This window comes from Salvelinus alpinus, chromosome 25, assembly GCF_045679555.1.
Source record: "Salvelinus alpinus chromosome 25, SLU_Salpinus.1, whole genome shotgun sequence".
NCBI lineage: Eukaryota > Metazoa > Chordata > Actinopteri > Salmoniformes > Salmonidae > Salvelinus > Salvelinus alpinus.
Window position 1 is genome coordinate 13,099,499 of NC_092110.1, and position 20,745 is coordinate 13,120,243.

General features: G+C 43.6%; 1 protein-coding gene across 1 annotated transcript in view; it reads right to left on the reverse strand.

The window, feature by feature from the left end:
- The window catches only part of LOC139553384 (protein Daple-like), an 84,253-nt gene extending 65,210 nt beyond the window's left edge, over positions 1-19,043 (reverse strand). Inside the window, exons 1-3 of the mRNA XM_071365661.1 lie at positions 18,444-19,043; positions 17,090-17,190; positions 11,283-11,391 (exon numbers count right to left, since the gene is read on the reverse strand). Coding sequence (XP_071221762.1) covers positions 11,283-11,391; positions 17,090-17,190; positions 18,444-18,503 — 270 coding nt within the window. The 5' untranslated portion in view covers positions 18,504-19,043. The remainder of the gene's footprint in view (positions 1-11,282; positions 11,392-17,089; positions 17,191-18,443) is intronic.
- Between the last annotated feature and the right edge of the window lie 1,702 nt (positions 19,044-20,745).

A 20,745-nucleotide genomic window follows, 5' to 3' on the forward strand; every position in this document is an offset into this window, starting at 1 on the left:
TGTTGCGCACGGCCCAGTGCTCTGGGGGTCTTGGGTAAATAAAATAAAAAAGAAACATCCTCTCAATGTCAACTGCATTTATTTTTAGGAAACTTAACGTGTAAAGATTTGTACGGACATAAGATTCAACAACTGAGACAAACCGAACAGACTAACAGAAGTGGAATAATGTGTCCCTGAACAAAGGGGGGTTAATTCCCAGACACCTCTGGGGGGGGGGGGTGGGGGGGGAATGGCCCTAGCCCTCACCCTCTGAGCCAACAGGTCCCAGACGTGCTCAATGGGATTGAGATCCGGGGTCTTCACTGGCCATGGCAGAATACTGACATTCCTGTCTTGCAGGAAATCACGCACAGAACGAGCAGTATGGCTGGTGGCATTGTCATGTTGGAGGGTCATGTCAGGATGAGCCTGCAGGAAGAGTACAACATGAGGGAGGAGGATGTCTTCCCTGTAACGCACAGCGTTGAGATTGCCTGCAATGACAACAAGCTCAGTTTGATGCTGTGACACACCGCCCCAGACCATGACGGACCCTCCTTCTCCAAATCGATCTTGCTCCAGAGTACAGGCCTCGGTGTAACGCTCATTCCTTCGACGATAAACACGAATCCGACCATCACTCCTGGTGAGACAAAACCGCGACTCGTCAGTGAAGAGCACTCTTTGCCAGTCCTGTCTGGTCCAGCGACGGTGGTTTTGTGCCCATAGGCGACGTTGTTGCGGATGATGTCTGGTGAGGATCTACCTTATAACAGTCCTACAAGCCCTCAGTCCAGCCTCCCTCAGCCTATTGCGGACAGTCTGAGCACTGATGGAGGGATTGTGCGTTCCTGGTTTAACTCGGGCAGTTGTTGTTGCCGCCATCCAGTACCTGTCCCACAGGTGATGTTCGGATGTACCGATCCTGTGCAGGTGTTACACGTGGTCTGCCACTGCGAGGAAGATCAGCTGTCCATCCTGTAGCGCTGTCTTAGGCGTTTCACAGTACGGACATTGCAATTTATTGCCCAGGCCACATCTGCAGTCCTCATGCCTCCTTGCAGCATGCTTAAGACACGTTCACGCAGATGAGCATCTTCTTTTGGCGTTTTTCTAGAGTCAGTAGAAAGACCTCTTTAGTGTCCTAAGTTTTCATAACTGTGACCTTAATTGCCTACCGTCTGCAATATGTTAGTGTCTTAACAACCGTTCCGCAGGTGCATGTTCATTAATTGTTTATGGTTCACTGAACAAGCATGGGAAACAGTATTTAAACCCTTTACAATTAATATCTGTGAAGTTATTTGGATTTTTATGAATTATCTTTGAAAGACAGGGTCCGGAAAAAGGGACGTTTCTTTTTTTGCTGAGTTCATGTAGACTACTAAGAACCTCATTCACACAGTGACAAAGCTGTCTTTAAAACCAACAAGCCACCACACAGTCGAGAGATTATGGAATCTAGTAGTGCAGAATGTCATATCACCAGAAGATAAGTGGAGTGGAACGCTTCAGTGGTCTCCATGTAGGCTATGAGTCAGTGGTCTCTATGGGCGGCAGGTAGCCTAGCGGTTAAGAGCGTTGGCCAGTAACCGAAAAGGTCGCTGGATTGAATCCCCAAGCCCTTGAGCAAGGCACTTAACCCTAATTGCTCTTGTAAGTCACTCAGGATAAGAGCGTCTGCTAAATGACCTAAACGTAAATGTAAAAAATAAACATAACATGCTACAATTTCAAAGATTTTACATAGTTACAGTTCATATAAGGTATTCAGGCAATTGAAATGGATTCATTATGCCCTAATCTATGGATTTCACATGACTGGGAATACAGATATGCATCTGTTGGTCACAGATATTTCTTATTTATTTTTTTAAGTAGGGGCGTGGATCAGAAAACCAGTCAGTATCTGGTGTGACCACCATTTGTCTTATGTGAGGCCGGTTGGACGTACTGCCACATTTTCTAAAACAACATTGGAGGCAGCTTATGGTAGAGAAATTAACATTCAATTCCCCAGCAACAGCTTTGGTGGGCATTCCTGCAGTCAGCATGCCAATTGCACACTCCCTCAACACTTCAGACATGTGGCATTGTGTTTATAGTCCCTAGCACAAGGTTTACTCAGCGTATGTGGCAGCATATGTGATGAGTGTGGAAGTGTGTGTGTGGCGAATGTGTGCCTGTGTGCACGTGTTGTGTGAGAGTTTGTGTTGAAGTGTCAATGTAAGTAGAGTCCAATGTGTGTGCATAGAGTCAAAAAGAGTTAGTGCAAAAAAAAAGGTCAATGCAGATAGTCCGGGTAAACTATTTAGCAGTCTTATGGCTTGGGAGTAGAAGCTGTTCACGAGCCTTTTGGTCTTCGAGACTTAGCGCTGCGGTACTGTTTGCCGTGCGGTACTAGAGAGATAGTCTATGACATGGGTGGCTGGAAGCTTTGACAACTTTTGGGGCCTTCATCTGACACCGCCTGGTATAGAGAACCTGGACGGCAGGGAATTCGACTCCCGTGATGCACTGGGCCATACGCACTACTAGATGTTGACCGATTATGATTTTAACGCCGATACCGATTATTGGAGGACCAAATACTGATAAAAATAAAATAAAATAAAAGGCAAATTTTTATATATATATTTGTAATAATGACAATTACAACAATACTGAAAGAACACTTATTTTAACTTAAAATAATACATGAATAAAATCAATTTAGTCTCAAATAAATTATGAAACATGTTCAATTTGTTTAAATAATGCAAAAACAAAGTTTTGGAGAAGAAAGTGTAGCGCAGTGGTCTAGGGCACTGCATCGCAGTGCTAGCTGCACCACCAGAGTCTCTGGGTTCGCGCCCAGGCTGGGCTGGGTTCGCGCCCAGGCTCTGTCGCAGCCGGCCGCAACCGGGAGATCCGTGGGGCGACGCACAATTGGCAAAGCGTCGTCCGGTTTAGGGAGGGTTTGGCCGGTAGGGAGGGTTTGGCCGGTAGGGATTTCCTTGTCTCAGTATGTAAAAATGTAATAAAATGTATGCACTCTACTGTAAGTCGCTCTGGATAAGAGCGTCTGCTAAATGACTAAAATGTAAAAATGTAAATGTAAAGTAAAAGTGCAATATGTGCCATGTAAAAAAGCTAACGTTTAAGTTCCTTGCTCAGAACATGAGAACATATGAAAGCTGGTGGTTCCTTTAAACCTGAGTCTTCAATATTCACAGGTAAGACGTTTTAGGTTGTAGTTATTATAGGACTATTCCTCTCTATACTATTTGCCAGCCTAATCTCGGGAGTTGATAGGCTTGAAGTCATAAGCAGCGCAATGCTTGAAGCACAGCGAAGAGCTGCTGGCAAATGCACAAAAGTGCTGTTTGAATGAATGCTTACGGGCCTACTGCTGCATACCACCGCTCAGTCAGACTGTTCTATCAAATCATAGACTTAATTATAATAACACAGAAATACGAGCCTTAGGTCATTAATATGGTCAAATCCGGAAACTATCATTTCGAAAACGAAAAGTTTATTCTTTCAGTGAAATACGGAACCATTTCATATTTTATAACGGGTGGCATCCATAAGTATAAATATTGCTGTTACATTGCACAACCTTAAATGTTATTTCATAATGTAAAATTCTGGCAAATTAATTATGGTCTTCGTTAGGAAGAAATGGTCTTCACACAGTTCGTAACGAGCCAGGCGGCCCAAACTGCTGCATATACCCTGACTCTGCTTGCACACAACGCAAGTGACACAATTTCCCTAGTTAAAAGAAATTCATGTTAGCAGGCAATATTAACTAAATATGCAGGTTTAAAAATATATACTTGTGTATCGATTTTAAGAAAGGCATTTATGGTTAGGTACACATTGGTGCAACGAATGCTTTTTTCGCAAATGCGCTTGTTAAATCACCTGTTTGGCGAAGTAGGCTGTGATTCAATGATATATTAAATTAACACACACCGCATGGATTATATGCAACGCAGGACACGCACGATAACCTGTTACGGCTAGACGTTTTGCGAGCAGAACGTTTCGACGACATCCGGTGAAATTGCAGAGCACAAAATAAATTTGAAATATTTAACTTTCATAAAATCACAAGTGCAATATACCAAATTAAAGCTTAACTTATTGTTAATCCAGCCACGATGTCAGATTTCAAAAAGGCTTTATGGCGAAAGCAAACCATGCGATTATCTGATGACAGCACCCCACCATACAAACACATGAAAATCATATTTCAACCAAGCAGGTGCGACAACAAAGTCAGAAATAACGATATAATTCATGCCTTACCTTTGAAGATCTTCTGTTGGCACTCCAATATGTCTCAGAAACATCACAAATGGTCCTTTTGTTCGATAAACTCCTTTTAATATCCCCAAAATGTCAATTTATTTGGCACGTTTGATTCAGAAAAACACCGGTTCCAACTCGCCCAACATGACTACAAATTATCTAATAAGTTACCTGTAAACTTGTTCCAAACAACTTTCCTAATCCATCCTTAGGTATCCTAAAACATAAATAATCTATAAAATTTAAGACGGAATATACTGTGTTCAATAGTGGATAAAATCAACGTGGAGCACGTGACCTGGAGCACGCACCAAACAAAAGAGTACACTTGGCTTGACACTCATTCTGAACAGCCGTACTTCTTCATTTCTCAAAGGAAAAACATCAACCAATTTCTAAAGACTGTTGATATCTAGTGGAAGCCATAGGAACTGCAACCAGGTGCCTCAAATCTAGATTCCCATAGAAAACAGTCACCTCAATTCCCCCCCCCCCTGGATGGTTTGCCCTCGGTTTCGCATGCCAAATAATTTCTGTTATACTCAGACATACTTTTAACAGTTTTAGAAACTTTAGTGTTTTCTATCCAAATCTACCAATTATATGCATATCCTAGCTTCTGGGCCTGAGTAGCAGGCAGTTTACTTTGGGCACACTTTTCATCCGGACGTGAAAATACTGCCCCCTATCCCAAAGAGGATAAACTAGTAATATCATCAACCATGTGTAGTTAACTAGTGACTATGTTAAGATTGATTGTTTTTTAAGAAGATAAGTTTAATGCTAGCTAGCACCTTACCTTGGCTCCTTGCTGCACTCGCATAACAGGTAGTCAGCCTGCCACACAGTCTCCTCGTGGAGTGCAATGTAATCGGCCATAATCGGTGTCCCAAAACGACGATTACCGATTGTTATGAAAACTTGAAATCGGCCCTAATTAAAAATCGCCATGCCGATTAATCGGTCGACCTCTACGCACTACCCTCTGTAGCGCCTTGCGGTCAGACGCCGAGAAGTAGCCAAACCAAGCGGTGATGCAGCCTGTCAAGATGCTCTCAATGGTGCAGCTGTAGAACTTTGAGGATCAGAGGGCCCATGCCAAATCTTTCCAGCCTCCTGGGGGGGGGGGGGGGGCACTGTTGTGCTCTTTTCATGACTGTCTTGGTGTGTTTGGACAATTATAGGTCCTTAGCGATGTGGACACCGAGGAAAGTGAAGCTCTCGACCCGCTCCACTACAGCCCTGTTGATGTGAATGGGGGCGTGTTTGGCCCCCAGTTTCCTGTAGCCCGCGATAAGCTCAGTTGACTTGCCCACATTGAGGGAGATGTTGTCCTGGCACCACACTGCCAGGTCTAGTTGGTGATCAGGCCCACCATCGTCGTGTCATCAGCAAAGTTGGTGTTGGAGTCGTGCGTGGCCACGCAGTCGTGGGTAAACAGGGAGTACAGGAGGGGACTAAGCACACACCTCTGAGGGGCCTCCGTGTTGAGGGTCAGCGTAAACAAAGGTCAGCCTTTCCTCTGCTGATAAGCCACTGAACCACAGGGCAACCACCACATACAGGTAAACGACACGCCAGCCAAAGGTCAGAATGGCCAAAACACTAGGACTGGGAATGGTGCTCCGCATCTAGGGCACAGGCATCAGTGAGAGAATGTCAAGAGCTCAAAATTAAAGTCAGAGGCTTTGTTTTTGTTTCCCATGGCAGCGGTCTCAGGAGGGGGTTTCCTGCACTGGGGGGTGGGGAGCCACACACATCCAGGCTTCAGATGTAACAACAAAAGACAGGAAAATACTTGAGGACAGAGAGAGTGAGAGCGAGCAAGAGTGTGCTACGTAGGAAACAAGTGTGCTAGGTAGGAAAAGGAATAGGACGAAAGGAGAGATGAGAGAAGAAAAGAAAGGAGAATGGGAATGCCTGTGGCTCTTGTGCTAGTCTCTAGAGCTTTACAGCTGAATACCATAGCTAACAGTGAACAGTAAAGAAACTGGACACCTCTGGGAAAATAGAAAAGAGGAGAGCCGGGAGGCCAAATCAGAGTACCCCATGCCTCAACCCCAGCCTCAGCAGCAATGCAGTGCAATGGACTCTACACTGCCCAATCTAGACAGACAGAAGCCAAAAACCATCTGCTTAATGCCTTTGCAAGCTAGACTAGGCTGCATTCAAAAGATGTATGCCTGTGCCATGTATAGGTCCATTTGCAGGGTTATAGGAGCACCACACATACCAAACTACACAAAGCACAGGTGATGGATAGAAGGTACTTGAGGCATAATACAGCAGGACCTGAGAGCTGTGTCCTGACTGACAACACAGTTCTCCTGTAACACATCTGAGAATGAAGGAGTCATGTTACAGTGAGGTGGGGGTGGGGTGGAGTGCCCTGACTCTCCAGACAATAGCCGGGGTGAGGAGGAGGGAACCAAAAAATGTCACCCCTCCCCCCCGTGTCCCCATTGTCCAGGTTTTGGTAGGACGCTTTATGGTGCAGCGCACAGAGATTGTTATTTGGGAGCTAATCTAATTTGGGGAGAGTATATAAGGGGGGAGTCGGGGGATGCAGACACAGAGATGATCCCTGTGAGTGAATAGGGGCCCTGCCTGCTGTCTCTGACCTACAGTGTGTAGTACTGTGTATGGGGCTCAATGGGATGAGAGTCATCATAATATCTTCACATCCGTCTCCCATTCCTGGATGAAATTGGGGCACTGCCAGAACAGTCTGGGTGGCTTAAGCAAGCAAATGTGAGACATGCTTTAGGTTTAGACTGAAATCCAGGCTAAGCTGGTATATGTATTAAACCAGTATTAGATCTGGCAGTTATTGTTAATCCTGGTTTGGATGCCACCAGGAGTACCCCATCCCTTGTGACACGCAGAAATAGTCTCACACATTCATTCTACAAACACACACACAAAATGGCTGGTCTTTTCACTTGTAAACTGGTGTTTTAAACGTATTATCAATCCTTAAGGTACAAGACTCAAATATTTTATAACAGCATAGATGAAAGGTAAGGAAATAATACTTTTTGGTCCAGTTGCCAGGTTGTACTGTATAGTTGGGGGTTGGTGTGGCGGACTGTAACACTGCCTTCTAGGCCATGCTTTCTATAAGCTTGTCAGTTTTGAGCTGTGTTTGGCAAAGCTTTGAAACTGATTTCAGTTTAACTCAATATCAAATGAATTTCCTGTGTGACGAATACACACACACAGAGACGATTGGTGCCTTAGATTAGTGGTTCCAAAGCTGTGGGGTGCTCTATACTACCCTCCTGCAGCAACATCCTGCTGAGGATTGATCTAACTACAACTTCTTTGACTGCAACCCAAATGGCACACTATTCCCTACATAGTGTTTTTCTCAGATGGCGGCTCACACATACAACAGGCTAGTCTGCAACGCTCACCATATCTTATCTAGCCAGGCCTTCTGGGCATGTTTGTGTGATCATAACTTCTTTTCAATGGTCAATTGTGTGATCATATCACATCGTCCAGCCCTTACTGTACTAACATGCACACCCTGAGGGGGTGAGCGGTTGGTAGGGAAGGAGGGAGAGACCTACAACCAGAGAGCTGCATGATCATTCAATGGTAGCTAAAGGGTGTTTGGTTGGTTTGCAATGCGGATTGCCATGGATTAACCTAGATCAAACGTCAGGGTCAATATTGAATCATGGTAAAGTACAAAACAGATCTGTGCAATGGTTGATGGGAACCTGAGGTTAAATGTCAACGACACTGATCGATCTACATTAATATATGGTAATCAGCATACTGCATAGCAGATCAACCAAACTATAATAACACATCAGAAGACAAGCAACCAGCAGCACTGCTGGCCTGGGGGCAGTAACAGAACACAACCATCCAGCTTGACAAAGTGAGTTTACTCTTTAGCTAACTGCTTTCACACAGAGTTAAGGACAGAACCCAACTGGGACTAATACGATCAGTCGTCTGAAACAAATGGAGAGTAGATTCATTGCGAGCACACACATACATACATACACACGAGGCAGTGATATCTGTGTTAAACAAGAACTGCCTGATTGAGGGGAAATTAGACATTAGCGGTCAGAGTGCCGAGGGGTTAGTGAACCAGGACATGGCCTGGAGTGACTTAGTTAGAAAACAAAACACCAGACGAGGCTAATCTAAAGTGAGAGGCCTAATGCATTACCAAAGCTAACCGTTTCTGTTAGCACGGCCCGGAAATCTTAAAACAGGCCTTCAGGGAGCTGGCGCTTGGAGGGGCTTTATAGTATCAAACACCACCAGCCACCTCCCCCACATTTCTCCCTACTATACATATGTAGGCTACAGGGGAGGCAGATGACCACAGGGCAGGCCAGGCAAAGACAACACATCTGTTCTTGATTCTTGGTCAGGAGGGAAGGGAGGGGTGGTGAACCCCCCCCACCTCTAGACTCCCACAGCAGGGTTGGAGCAGGACCTGGGAAGACATCTCTCCACCCCTCCACTGGCCATCATTTATTAGATCAGACAGAAACCTCTGTAGAGACCAGGGGAGAGAGATATGAACCCTGCTCCATCAAGCCCTATAGTGTTGACTCTCAACCACATGGATCTGACTCTAAACGTTCAATACAAAGCGAAAAAGTTAACTGAAAATGGCAAAACTTTACACAGGAAACCTTTGAGTTTCCATGTGGCTTGGTGAGTCTACTCATATTGAAGGCGAGTCGCTGGTCTGAACACACACAGCTCTGTTACTCATTAGCCTAGTGTGTGTGTGTAAAAATTAAAACACGAAGCAGACCAAACTCTTTGGTTATTTAAAAACCTGCTGCATGTCAAATAGTGTGTGCTTTCGCTTGGAAAATAAGACTCTGGATGAAAACATGTTTCCAACATTAAGGTAGTTTTCCTAAAGCAGTTAAATCCGCTTCGTGTTGTGTTTCCTTGCCACGGTACTAATGAATAATGCGATACTGGCATCATCTCCCGGCATTGTGTGTGTCCTAGGCTCAGACCTATCTACCTAATGAAAGGGGCCTCCCTGCCAGTGCCATGGGCATGTGCACGTGCCATGGGCATGTGCACGTCACAAGGGCTACTGAGTTTCTTCAGTCACACAACTAATTAAGAACACTGCATCAGTGGCACCATCTATGTTTCCTATTGCTTTATCAACTATAACCAACCACTAAGCTCACAAAATCTACTTTCAAACAGAAGAATTAGAGAATGAGGCTCTTTTCAAATTGACTTACTTTAAAACTTGCGAATTTCTCACATCTTGAACGCCACCTCAAATTTGTTGCACCACTTGCAACTGAACACATACATTTGTATAACCTTTTCCCCAAATCGAGAACAAAGAAAGTATAGCCAAGAGCAGGTTGGATTTTTCAACTACGGCAGCATTTTGTATAAGCTACCCGGTAACATTGAGTATGGAAACATAGATAAACTATCATGCATAACACAGCGCAGCTATGTGTGAGGAGAATGTAGACATTTTGTTAATCTTGCTACCTAGCTCTGTATAATATGAATGACACCGATACAGTTACTGTACTTTTATATTCGTATTAGAGATGTAAACGTACATTTTTGCTATGCTGAAGTTTGGCCTACTTGATGTTAGCTAACGTTAGCTAGCTAGCAGCTGTGCCATTGGCTATTTGTCTTGCAGCTAAATTAAATGTGGATGATGAGAAAATATTCCATTGAAATGTTGGCACATGCTTGTGAATTGTTGCATTATTGAAGAGTGTAATATGTTTTTATCACATTAATCAAGAGTTGAATACGGTAGATGCATGAAAGGTTGCTTGCATAACGTTAGCTAGGTGAATAGTTTGCATGCTTAGCTGGCCTACTGGCTAGTGGCTACTGTGACATTTACGGTACATTTTAACTGCGAAACAAGAATGTCCCGGACTGTCTCTCACCTCGTGACATTCCCATTGCTAATGTGAATTGAACACTCTTCAATGGGAATAGCCTCTTACATTCAGAGTGTGAAAGTAAAACTGAAAGAGGGATACGAGGCTAACCTCCATACAGTATTTGGGGTGATAACACAACACTGCTTAGTTCGGTGTGAACAACTGAAGCAGGTAACACCATAAACATACAAAGCGGGCACAGATTTGAAACTTTGGACCTGGCGGGGCAGCCAGCGGCAGGGTCGGGAAGTGTTTGAATGGACTGTGGGTGTGTTACAGCCAAGGGCGGCATTTGAATGGAGTGTGTGACGTCTGTAGTTGGGAAACCGAGGAAACAGAGAAGGAATGTGTTGAGAGAGGTCAGCCAGAACAGTTGGGTCACTCTCCACTGTCTCACCGTGTGTGTAGTGGATTTCACCAACTCAATTACAGTGGAATAACAAGGTCGGCATAGTTTCTTCTAAAGCTTTCCACGGGAGGACGAGCGATCATGATTCATGATGAAACACTACTAGCCTACTCCATCTAAAGATAGTGTGAGGGGAAGCATTCATTTTCCCAGATTACTAGAATTACTGGTTGTGAGATGAAACCTACAGTAACCTAGAAAAGATAAGACTACTGTTGGTTTCTGATATAGGCTAATTGTCATTCATGACTGACCTACCTCTACCTTCCAAAAATATTGCAACAGGATTATCACCAGAACATTTAACTAATTAAAACATAGAGGACATCATGTATTAGTAATTGTTTGATAATTGAGATGTCAGTGTAAGGACAGCAGACAAAACAATGAGAGAAACATCCCTCCAGGGATAACCACCACACCCAAGCAGCCAGGTCTAATCCCCAGGATGCTCTCACACACCAGCTGCTGTCTGATCACCAAGATCAGAGACTACACACATCTCCTGGCTCTACATGTGAAGGAGGTGTAAATGAGTATGAGGTGTGCATTAGTAAGTAGCTATAATTTGATATGGTGAGCAGCATTCAAAGTGGTTAGGAAATTTTAAAAATGCACGTGAGATGAGTGAGCAGGAAGTGGATAGACAGAACTGAGCTCACCTGGTAGTAGTTCTTGATGTGCCTGATCACAATGTTGAGGTTCTGGATTCGTAGGTTCACATCATTATTCACATTCTTATTCACTCTCTGATTTGTGGGGCTGGGGTCTCTGGATAAGAAAAGACATCACATGAAAAAATATTTTTGTAGTAAAGTACGTGAACTACAAAAAAAGAAAAAAAACAGGAGCCTTTACCGAGTATTATATTGACTATATTTTCTTTGAACAGCTGCTTAAGGCGTCAGCATGCTTCAGTTCGGCTGGCGCCTAGCCAATCTCTGCTAGCCGAACCGAAGGAGTGTGCTTGCATACTCCCTTACAAGACCATCACTTGAAAAATTAGGGGAAAAAGGAGCAATAGTACTGTTTGTCCATTTTGAGACGCTGTAGCCTATTTCTCAAAATAGTCAGAATTAATCTAAGAATGAATCCAAGACAGCCGAAAAAACCCTTACCGAAGTCCAAAACACAAAATGTTGACATAATATATGCATGAACTCTAAGGAACTGTTTCGGTTAGGAAGCGTTTAGTCTGGCATGCGAGACGTACAACTATTATGTACATAATCCTCTAAATTCCTATTTTAGGCTACATTTGTATGTACTGTACACCAACTCTAGTGAATGAGTTGCTTTAACCAAATATCCACACACACAGAAAAAAAGGAAAATAGATTACTGTTGGGGATTATCCTACACTTTAGAGCGGAACGGCATATATAATATGGTGCTTATTCAGAACACACAGACGTGATATTCTTTCCTCGAAACAAGTAGGCCAAGAATACCCAATTGTTTGGCTGACAGATGTATTATTATGGATGCACATGGCTTTCAGGAACAGCATTGTCCCCTTACACAAGCTGGAAGCACACACACACAGGTCTCCAGAGGAGAGGGTTCAATCTACAAAGCCAACCAGAAATGTGAAAACACCCTTGAAATACATAGAGCTGATCAACAGGACTAAACAGGACTAAATTTAAATATGGTGGTCACAGAACTAGTGTACTTGTTCGGTAAACAGTCAGTGGACATTGGACTAGTTATAGTCTGACATGAGTCCAGAGTGTTTGCATTGAGACCGGGTTTGCGTCTGAAATGACACCCTATTTGCCTTCAGAAAGTATCCATACCCTTTGACTTATTCCACATTTTGTTGTGTTACAGCCTGAATTCAAAATAGATCCCCCCCCCCTCACCCATCTACACACAATACCCCATAATAACAAAGTAAAAACACGTTTTCAGAAGTGTAACAAAATCTATTGAAAATGAAATATACAAATATATAATTTACATCAGTATTCACACCCGAGTAAATACATGTTCAGGAACATTCAATGTCGTAAGCAACTCCAGTGTAGACATCGCCTTGTGTTTTTGGTTATTGTCCTGATGAAAGGTGAATGACTCCAGGGTCTGTTGGAAAGTAGACAATTGTTTTTATGCTGTACAGGCTAATTTCTGTTCACTTGGTCGTTTAGTTAGTATTTTGGAATAACTACAAAGTTGTTGATCCATCCTCAGTTTGCTCCCAGTACAGCAACTAAACTCTAACTGGTTTAAAGTCACCATTGGCCTCATGGTAAAATCCCTGAGCGGTTTCTTTCCTGTCCAGCAACTGAGTTAGGAAGGACCCTTGTATCTTTGTAGTGACTGGGTGTATTGATACACCATCCAAAGTGTAATTAATAACTTCACCATGCTCAAAGGGATATTCAATGTCTGCTTTATTTTATTGGTTAAATCTGCATTTGAAACTCACAGCTCGACTGAGGGACCTTAGATAATTGTATCATGTTAAACACTATTATTGCACACAGACATTTCACATTTTCATTCATTTATAAAAGAAAATCTAAAAACATACTTCAACTTTGATATTATGGGGTATTGTGTGTAGGCCAGTAACACAAAATCTCAATTTAATCAATTTTAAATGCAGACTGTCAGACAAAATGTGGAAAAAGGCAAAGGGTGTGAATACTTTCTGTGCACTACTTTTGACCAGAGACCTATAAGGTTCCATTTACCACAGAGCCCATTTTCCTGGCTAGGCTTGGCTGTTTTGAGGGCCAGGTCTGGATAAGTGTTGTTTGTGCTAACCTCATTTACATATGTTTTGTGGGCACACCATGCAAATGTTGCCAAGCTTGGGCCAGTATTCCAGTAGGTCTCTGAAAGGGCTTTAGTTTAAAAACAAGGAATAGTTTTTTTATTAAGGTTAACTTGTGTACTAGCTGCCTTTAGTTCTAAAAGTATAGCTTTCCGACATGGCCATTCCCAGTTCTCACTGGCTGGCTGAGAAAGCAGAGTGAGCCCTGTATCCAAAAAGCCTTTTAGAGTAAGAGGGCTGATCTAGGTTCACCGCTCGCCCTGTCCATATAATCGTATACATTATTACAGTGCATTCGGAAAGTATTCAGACCCTTTGACTTTATCCACATTTTGTTACATTACAGCCTTATTCTAAAATGAAAAAATATTTTATATATATTTTTTTTATTCCCCCTCAATCTAGACATAATACTCCATAATGACAATGCAAAAAACATTTAGAATTGTTAGCAAATGTATATAAAAAAAAAGAAATGTTCAGACACTTCACTCAGTACTTTGCTGAAGCACCTTTGGCAGCGATTACAGCCTGAAGTCTTCTTGGGTATGATGCCACAAGCTTGGCACACCTGTATTTGGGGCATTTCTCCCATTCTTCTTTGGAGATCCTCTCAAGCTCTGTCAGGTTGGATGGGGAGAGTCGCTGCACATCTAATGTCAGATCTCTAAAGAAATGTTTGATAGGGTTCAAGTCCAAGCTCTGGCTGGACCACTCCTGAACGCTCTGGACCAGGTTTTCATCAAGTACCTCTCTCTGTACTTTGCTCCGTTCATCTTTCCTTTGATCCCGACTAGTCTCCCAGTCCCTCCCGCTGAAAAACATCCCCACAGCATGAGGATGCCACCACGCTTCAACTTAGGGATGGTGCCAGGTTTCCTCCAGATGTGACACTTGGCATTCAGGCCAAAGAGCTCAATCTTGGTTTATTCAGACTAGAGAATCTTGTTTCTCATGGTCTGAGAGTCCTTTAGGTGCCTTTTGGCAAACTCCAAGCGGGCTGTCATGTGCCTTTTACAAAGGAGTGGCTTCCGTCTGGCCACTCTACCATAAAGGCCTGATTGGTGGAGTGCTGCAGAGATGGTTGTCCTTCTGGAAGGTTCTCCCATCCCAACAGAAGAACTCTGGAGCTCTGTCAGAGTGACCATCGGGTTCTTGGTCACCTCCCTGACCAAGGCCCTTCTCCCACAATTGCTCAGTTTGGCTGGGCGGCCAGCTCTAGGAAGAGTCTAGGTGGTTCCAAACGTCTTCCATTTAAGAATGATGAAGGCCACTGTGTCCTTGGGGACCTTCAATGCTGCAGACATTTTTTTGGTACCCTTCCCCAGATCTGTACCTCGACGTTGTCATTATGGGGTATTGTGTGTAGATTGATGAGGAACATTTGATATTTAATCCATTTTAGAATAAGGCTGTAACGGAACAAAATGTGGAAAAAGTCAAGGAGTATGAATACTTTCCAAATGCACTGCATTTAAAAGATAAAGCCTGATCCTATATCAGAACTACTAGAATACATGCCCAGAGCAGGCCCAGGCTTGAGTATTGGAGAAACATTTCCATGAAAATAATAAAGTGTATCTGGAACAACCAGAGGGGGGTCTCTAACCACATAGTGTATACCCTCAAAGAGAGACACACACAGAGAGAGAGAAATACTTAGAAGACTTCTGCTGCTGGCACTTATGGCCTGGAGGATTCCAGCCATCCACTCATCTGTGGTAGAGGTTTAACGTAAACAGCTCAGACACCTGTGTGTGCACATGTGTGCCTATCTAAGGGTGCCAGAAGTCAACCATAGAGGACCTAGGCTATATGATTGTAACCAAAAAGATCCAAATACACCTGTGTATTTTCTCAACAAGAAAAACAAAGTTAATAACCTTCAAACTATGCTGTATGAAAGAAGGCCAAAACAATGACACCAGTCTACATGTATGCCGTGTCATTGTGTCATTACATGACCAAAAGTATGTGGACAACTGCTCGAACATCTCATTCCAAAAATCATGGCCATTAATATGGAGTTGGTCCCACCTCTGCAGCTATAACAGCCTCCACTCTTCTGGGAAGGCTTTCCATTAGATGTTGGAACATTGCTGCGGGGACCTGCTTCCATTTAGCCACAAAGTATTAGTGAGGTTGGGCACTGATGTTGGACAATTAGACCTGGCTCGCAGTCTGCGTTCCAATTCAACCCAAAGGTGTTTGATTGACAGCCCCAGACCATTATTCCTCCTCTACCTAACTTTACATTTGGCACTATGCAGTCGGGCAGGTAGCGTTCTCCTGGCATCCACAAAACCCAGATTCTTCTGTCGGACTGCCAGATGGTAAAGCGGGATTCATCACTCCAGAGAACGTGTTTCCACTGCTCCAGAGTCCAATGGTGGCAAGCTTTACACCTCTCCAGCCAACGCTTGACATTGCGCATGGTGATCTTAGGTTTGAGTGCGGCTGCCGACGAACAGTTCTTGTGCTGACGTTGCAACCGAGTACAGAAGATTTCTTACGCGCTTCAGAGGTGTCTACATACGCAATATATAAAAAAGTATGATAATTACTAGACATACCAGTGATGTCACATGGACTTATTTACATGGCTAAATCATGCATGGCAGAATTACACCACTCATTGTCCTGGCGGGGGTTGTTTTCTGTCCCCTTGTCCTGTGCATAATAATATTGTCTTTGTTTGAGGAGCATACAGTATTTAAAGCCCCTCATTAAGACAGATAGGCCAGGGGAAGCAGGCCAGGGGAAGCAGGAGCAGCTAGTCAGGGGAAAGTAGGTTAAAGGACAGGACTTAGGAGGGGGTGGGGAGAGGGAGGGGGTGGGAGGGGGGAGCGGGAGGGGACTGTATGGTTAGCACAGCTGGGGGCAACACAAAGGGACAGACGCTAGGCACAGTTAGAGAGTGAGGGAGAGAGGAGAGAAGAGTATAATTGAAGGAGAGCAAGAGATGAGAGAAAATTGTAGCTGATTTCAGAAACAAGTCACAGCATTAGAGGGAGTTTCTTAAACTAAGTCATTGACTGCGACTGGGTTGCCTGCCATTCAGGGCACATCACTTTCCTTTGAAGTGACAGAGCACAGGAAATGGTTCAGAAACTTGAGACAGTTTAGAGAAAGACCTAGCCTGAGCCATGTCAGATTTGTCAGATGATATCTGGGTAGTAATTTTGTGAGATGAGCAACCCTTTCTGTGTCAGAGACAAAATTATATATAAACTTCTTTAATATTTTCACATACATTATTTCCAGCCGTGAGATAATGGCTGTGTTCACTGTTTTCAGTAGACAGACTGAATGCATCTGAGCTCAAGAGCTCTGAGAGGCCTCCCAGTGCTAACCAAACAGACAGCCACATTGTGCAGATATAACCGCAGCCTTAGGATCACATTGACTCATGAAAAGCAGGCGAGAGCGCGAGAAAAAGCGAGTGAAAGGGAAGGAGCGAGAGAGACTTTAGGATCACATTGACTCATGAGGGGCAGAAAAGGAGCTGAAAGAGTGAGTGAGTCCAGTCAGTGAGCCATGAAGGCATGGGGAGGATGTCTGAACACAGTTGGATACCAGTAGGGGAAACCATGCCAGGATGTGGTTATGAAAGGAGATAGATTGAGACTACAAAACAGCTGCCAGATTAACATGCACTCACGCACACACACGTTTATGTCCACTCACATGTGTGTCATGATCTTGTGCAGGAAGACACCATCCACCAGATCCATGAACATGGAGAGCTTGTCCTCTGAGCCAGAGCCCAGGGGTCCAAAGGTCTTCACCTGAAGAGAGAGGGGGAGAGGGAGAAAAGGGAGGAGAAAAGGGCAGACAGGATTCGATTACTCTAAAGAGCTCAGCTCACCTATGAAGAGATTGGCCACACCTGGGTGTTAGTGCTTTCGGTTTCCAAGAATACACAGACGTTTCCTGCTCTGACAGATGTCAATGCAAGTTTTATACTCTCAATTAATAAATGTCTACGACTTTGTGAGCATGTCAAGATATTTAGGCTCTAGATCTAGGAACCAGGAGGTCCTCCTAGAGGTGAGTCAGGGCTAGCAGAGAGGACGAAGCCCAGTGAGCGAAACAAAGACCGGAGGGTAGAGAGTTGTTAGAGCGGAACAAGCAGCCAGCGGCTGAGGCCCAGCCGACTTGCCAAACAGGACATCAGGGCAGGATGAGGGGATCAGCCCCCCCACCATAGCCTGGTGCCATACTGTATGTGCTTAAGGCATAGCCTGGTACCATGGTGTGTATTGTATCCATAGAATGGTGACATACTGTGCAATGTTGTAGCCATTGCCTCATGCCATACTGTATGTGCTTTAGCCATAGACCTTCATACAGTGTCACCAGGCTATGTGCTGTAGCCAACTCTTCTACCATTGTCATGCCATATATCCATGTAGCCATGCATTGCATTTAAACATACACAGAGGGGAGTTGTCAAAAGTTATACCATCAGGCTACAGTTTTCTGAACCAGTCCTCATCTTTCTACTCTAGTGACACCAAGTTCAACCAACAACATTATGATTCCCTTGACTTGTGTGATGATAAAAATGGAGACAAAGTACAATGACCTAACAGGCATGGCTCTGTGATAGTCCATGAGTGCCAATATTGGTCTAGATACAAAATTCAGGCTAGAGGTTGTGTGAGCAGCTGGCGTGGCTCTTGCTCAGTTTCATGAAAGGTCGGTTCCAAGTTTTAGGGAATAATAAGTCATGCCAATAAAACCCATAGACCATAGGAATAAAACACAATAAAAGGTGTTGGCTTGTTGGGAAAATGTCAGACATCCTGGCTTTACAGCAAAGATTAACGCTAAACAGTAAATAAATAATGTAAACGAACAGGTCTACCAGTCTGCTACTGTATGTTTGAAAGAAAAAAACGTTATTTTTTAAAATATGTCATTAGGAGTAGGAGATGGGCAAGGATATTTAAAAATGAAAGTGGCCAAGAGCAGGTTAGCAGGACACCGAGTTAAATTATTATCCGCCATAGCACTTGCTGAGTACACATTCACTTACCCACACCACCAGCGGCGTATCCATGAAGTTTCCCATCAACTCTGACACTGTAATATCCATGTTCAGAAACTTCAGATAATTCCACCCAGTTCTTAAATCCGAAAATAGTGTTCACCGCCCGATTGCTCGCGGCCACTCATTCCTCAGCTCGAGGGACCTTACATGCCTGGTCGAGACAGAACAATGCCGTGAGGCATCGAACATAAACCGCACGTTGTTGGGGATCTAGCGATAACAAATCTTCACGTCGATATAGATTCCGAAGACACAAAAAAGTGCCTTTTATATCAAAAAAGTAAAAAAATCCAGTGCAGGTCACAGGGATTCAATTTTGGGGGGGTAATTATAGCGTTCAGACTCCAGTTTTAGACTAAATTAATCTAAAACTTCCATAAGAGCAGAACAAAGTAAACGCGTTCACATGTTCAAGCTACATTGCCCATGTAAACTGACTGGAAGAACATCGAAAAAGAAGAGTAATCAAAAAAGAAACATTGTTGCCGCGGCCATGAAGAGAAAAGTTACAGATGCTTCCGGCGACGACAAGTTCTGTACACCTCCATGGCTCAAACGCCTGCTGCCTCTGCCGCACATTATTTATTTCACACACAGCATCATACAACCTGTAACCGCTTGAATAGCGCGCTTGAGTGACAGCGTGGATAGCCTATCAAATCTGGTATCAGACCTCAAACCAAACAAAGAACAGCCAATGCACGACCCCAGAAAACTGAGTTTAAATCAAGATTACGTAATTAGAGAAAAAAATATGAAACACAAATTAAGTATTTTAAATTGCACACCATCCACTGTCTAGAACCAATAGCTGCAGTTGTTGCCTATGGGAATTGGTCACACATTTACACAAAATGTAGGTGTGTCATCAACCATCACAAGTAGTGGTGGAAAGTACCCAATTGTCATACTTTAATAGAAAATTACTCATGTCAAAGTGAAAAACACCCAGTAAAATACCACTTGAGTAAAAGTCTAAAAGTATCTGGCTTATTTAAATATACACTATATATAAAAGTATGTGGACACCCCTTCAAATTACTGTATTTAGCTATTTCAGCCATACCCGTTGCTGACAGGTGTATAAAATCAACTCACAGCCATGCAATCTCCATAGACAAACATTGGCAGTAGAATTACTTTCAACGTGGCACCGTCATAGGATGCCACCTTTCCTTACAAGTCAGTTTGTCAAATGTCTTACCTGCTAGATCTGCCCGGTCTGTTCGTAGGGAGCTTCATGAAATGGGCACACAAGCCTAAGATCACCATGCACAATGCCAAGCGTCGGCTGGACTGGTGTAAAGCTCGCCACCATTGGACTCCGGAGAATTGGAAACACGTTCTCTGGAGTGATGAATCACGCTTCACCATCTGGCAGTCCGATGAACAAATCTGTGTTTGGAGGATGCCAGGAGAATGCTATCTGCCCGAATGCATAGTGCCAACTGTAAAGTTTGGTAGAGGAGGAATAATGGTCTGGGGCTGTTTTTCATGGTTCGGACTACACCCCTTAGTTCCATTGAAGGGAAATCTTAACGCTACAGCATACAATGTCATTCTAGATTATTCTGTGCTTCCAACTTTGTGGCAACAGTTTGGAGAATGCCCTTTCCTGTTTCAGCATGACAATGCCCCTGTGCACAAAGCGAGGTCCATATAGAAATGGTTTGTTGAGATCGGTGTGGAAGAACTTGACTGGTCTGCACAGAGCCCTGACCTCAACCCCATCAAATACCTTTGGGATGAATTGGAACACCGACTGTGAGCCAGGACTTATCGCCCAACATCAGTGCCTGACCTCACTAAAGATCTTGTGGCTAAATGGAAGCAAGTTCCCGCAGCAATGTTCCAACATCTAGTGGAAGAGTGGAGGCTGTTATAGCAGCAAAGGTGGGACCAACTCCACATGAATGCCCATGATTCTGGAATGAGATGTTCAAGCAGGTGTCCACATACTTTTGGTCATGTAGAGTACTTAAGCATCAAAAGTAAAATATAAAAATAATTTCTAATTCTTTAAGCAAATAAGACAACACCATAACATTTTTTTAATTAATGGGTTGCCATGGTTACACTGCAACATTCAGATATCATGTTCAGAAGAAGCATTTGGGTTTAGTGAGTCCACCAGATCAGAAGCAGTAAGGATGGCAAACATGTTCTCTTGATAGGTGTGTGAATTAGATAATTTTCCTGTCCTGCTAAGCATTCAAAGCATTACCAGTACTTTTAGGTGTCAGGGAAAATGTATGGGAGTATTTTATTTTCAAATGTAGTGGAGTAA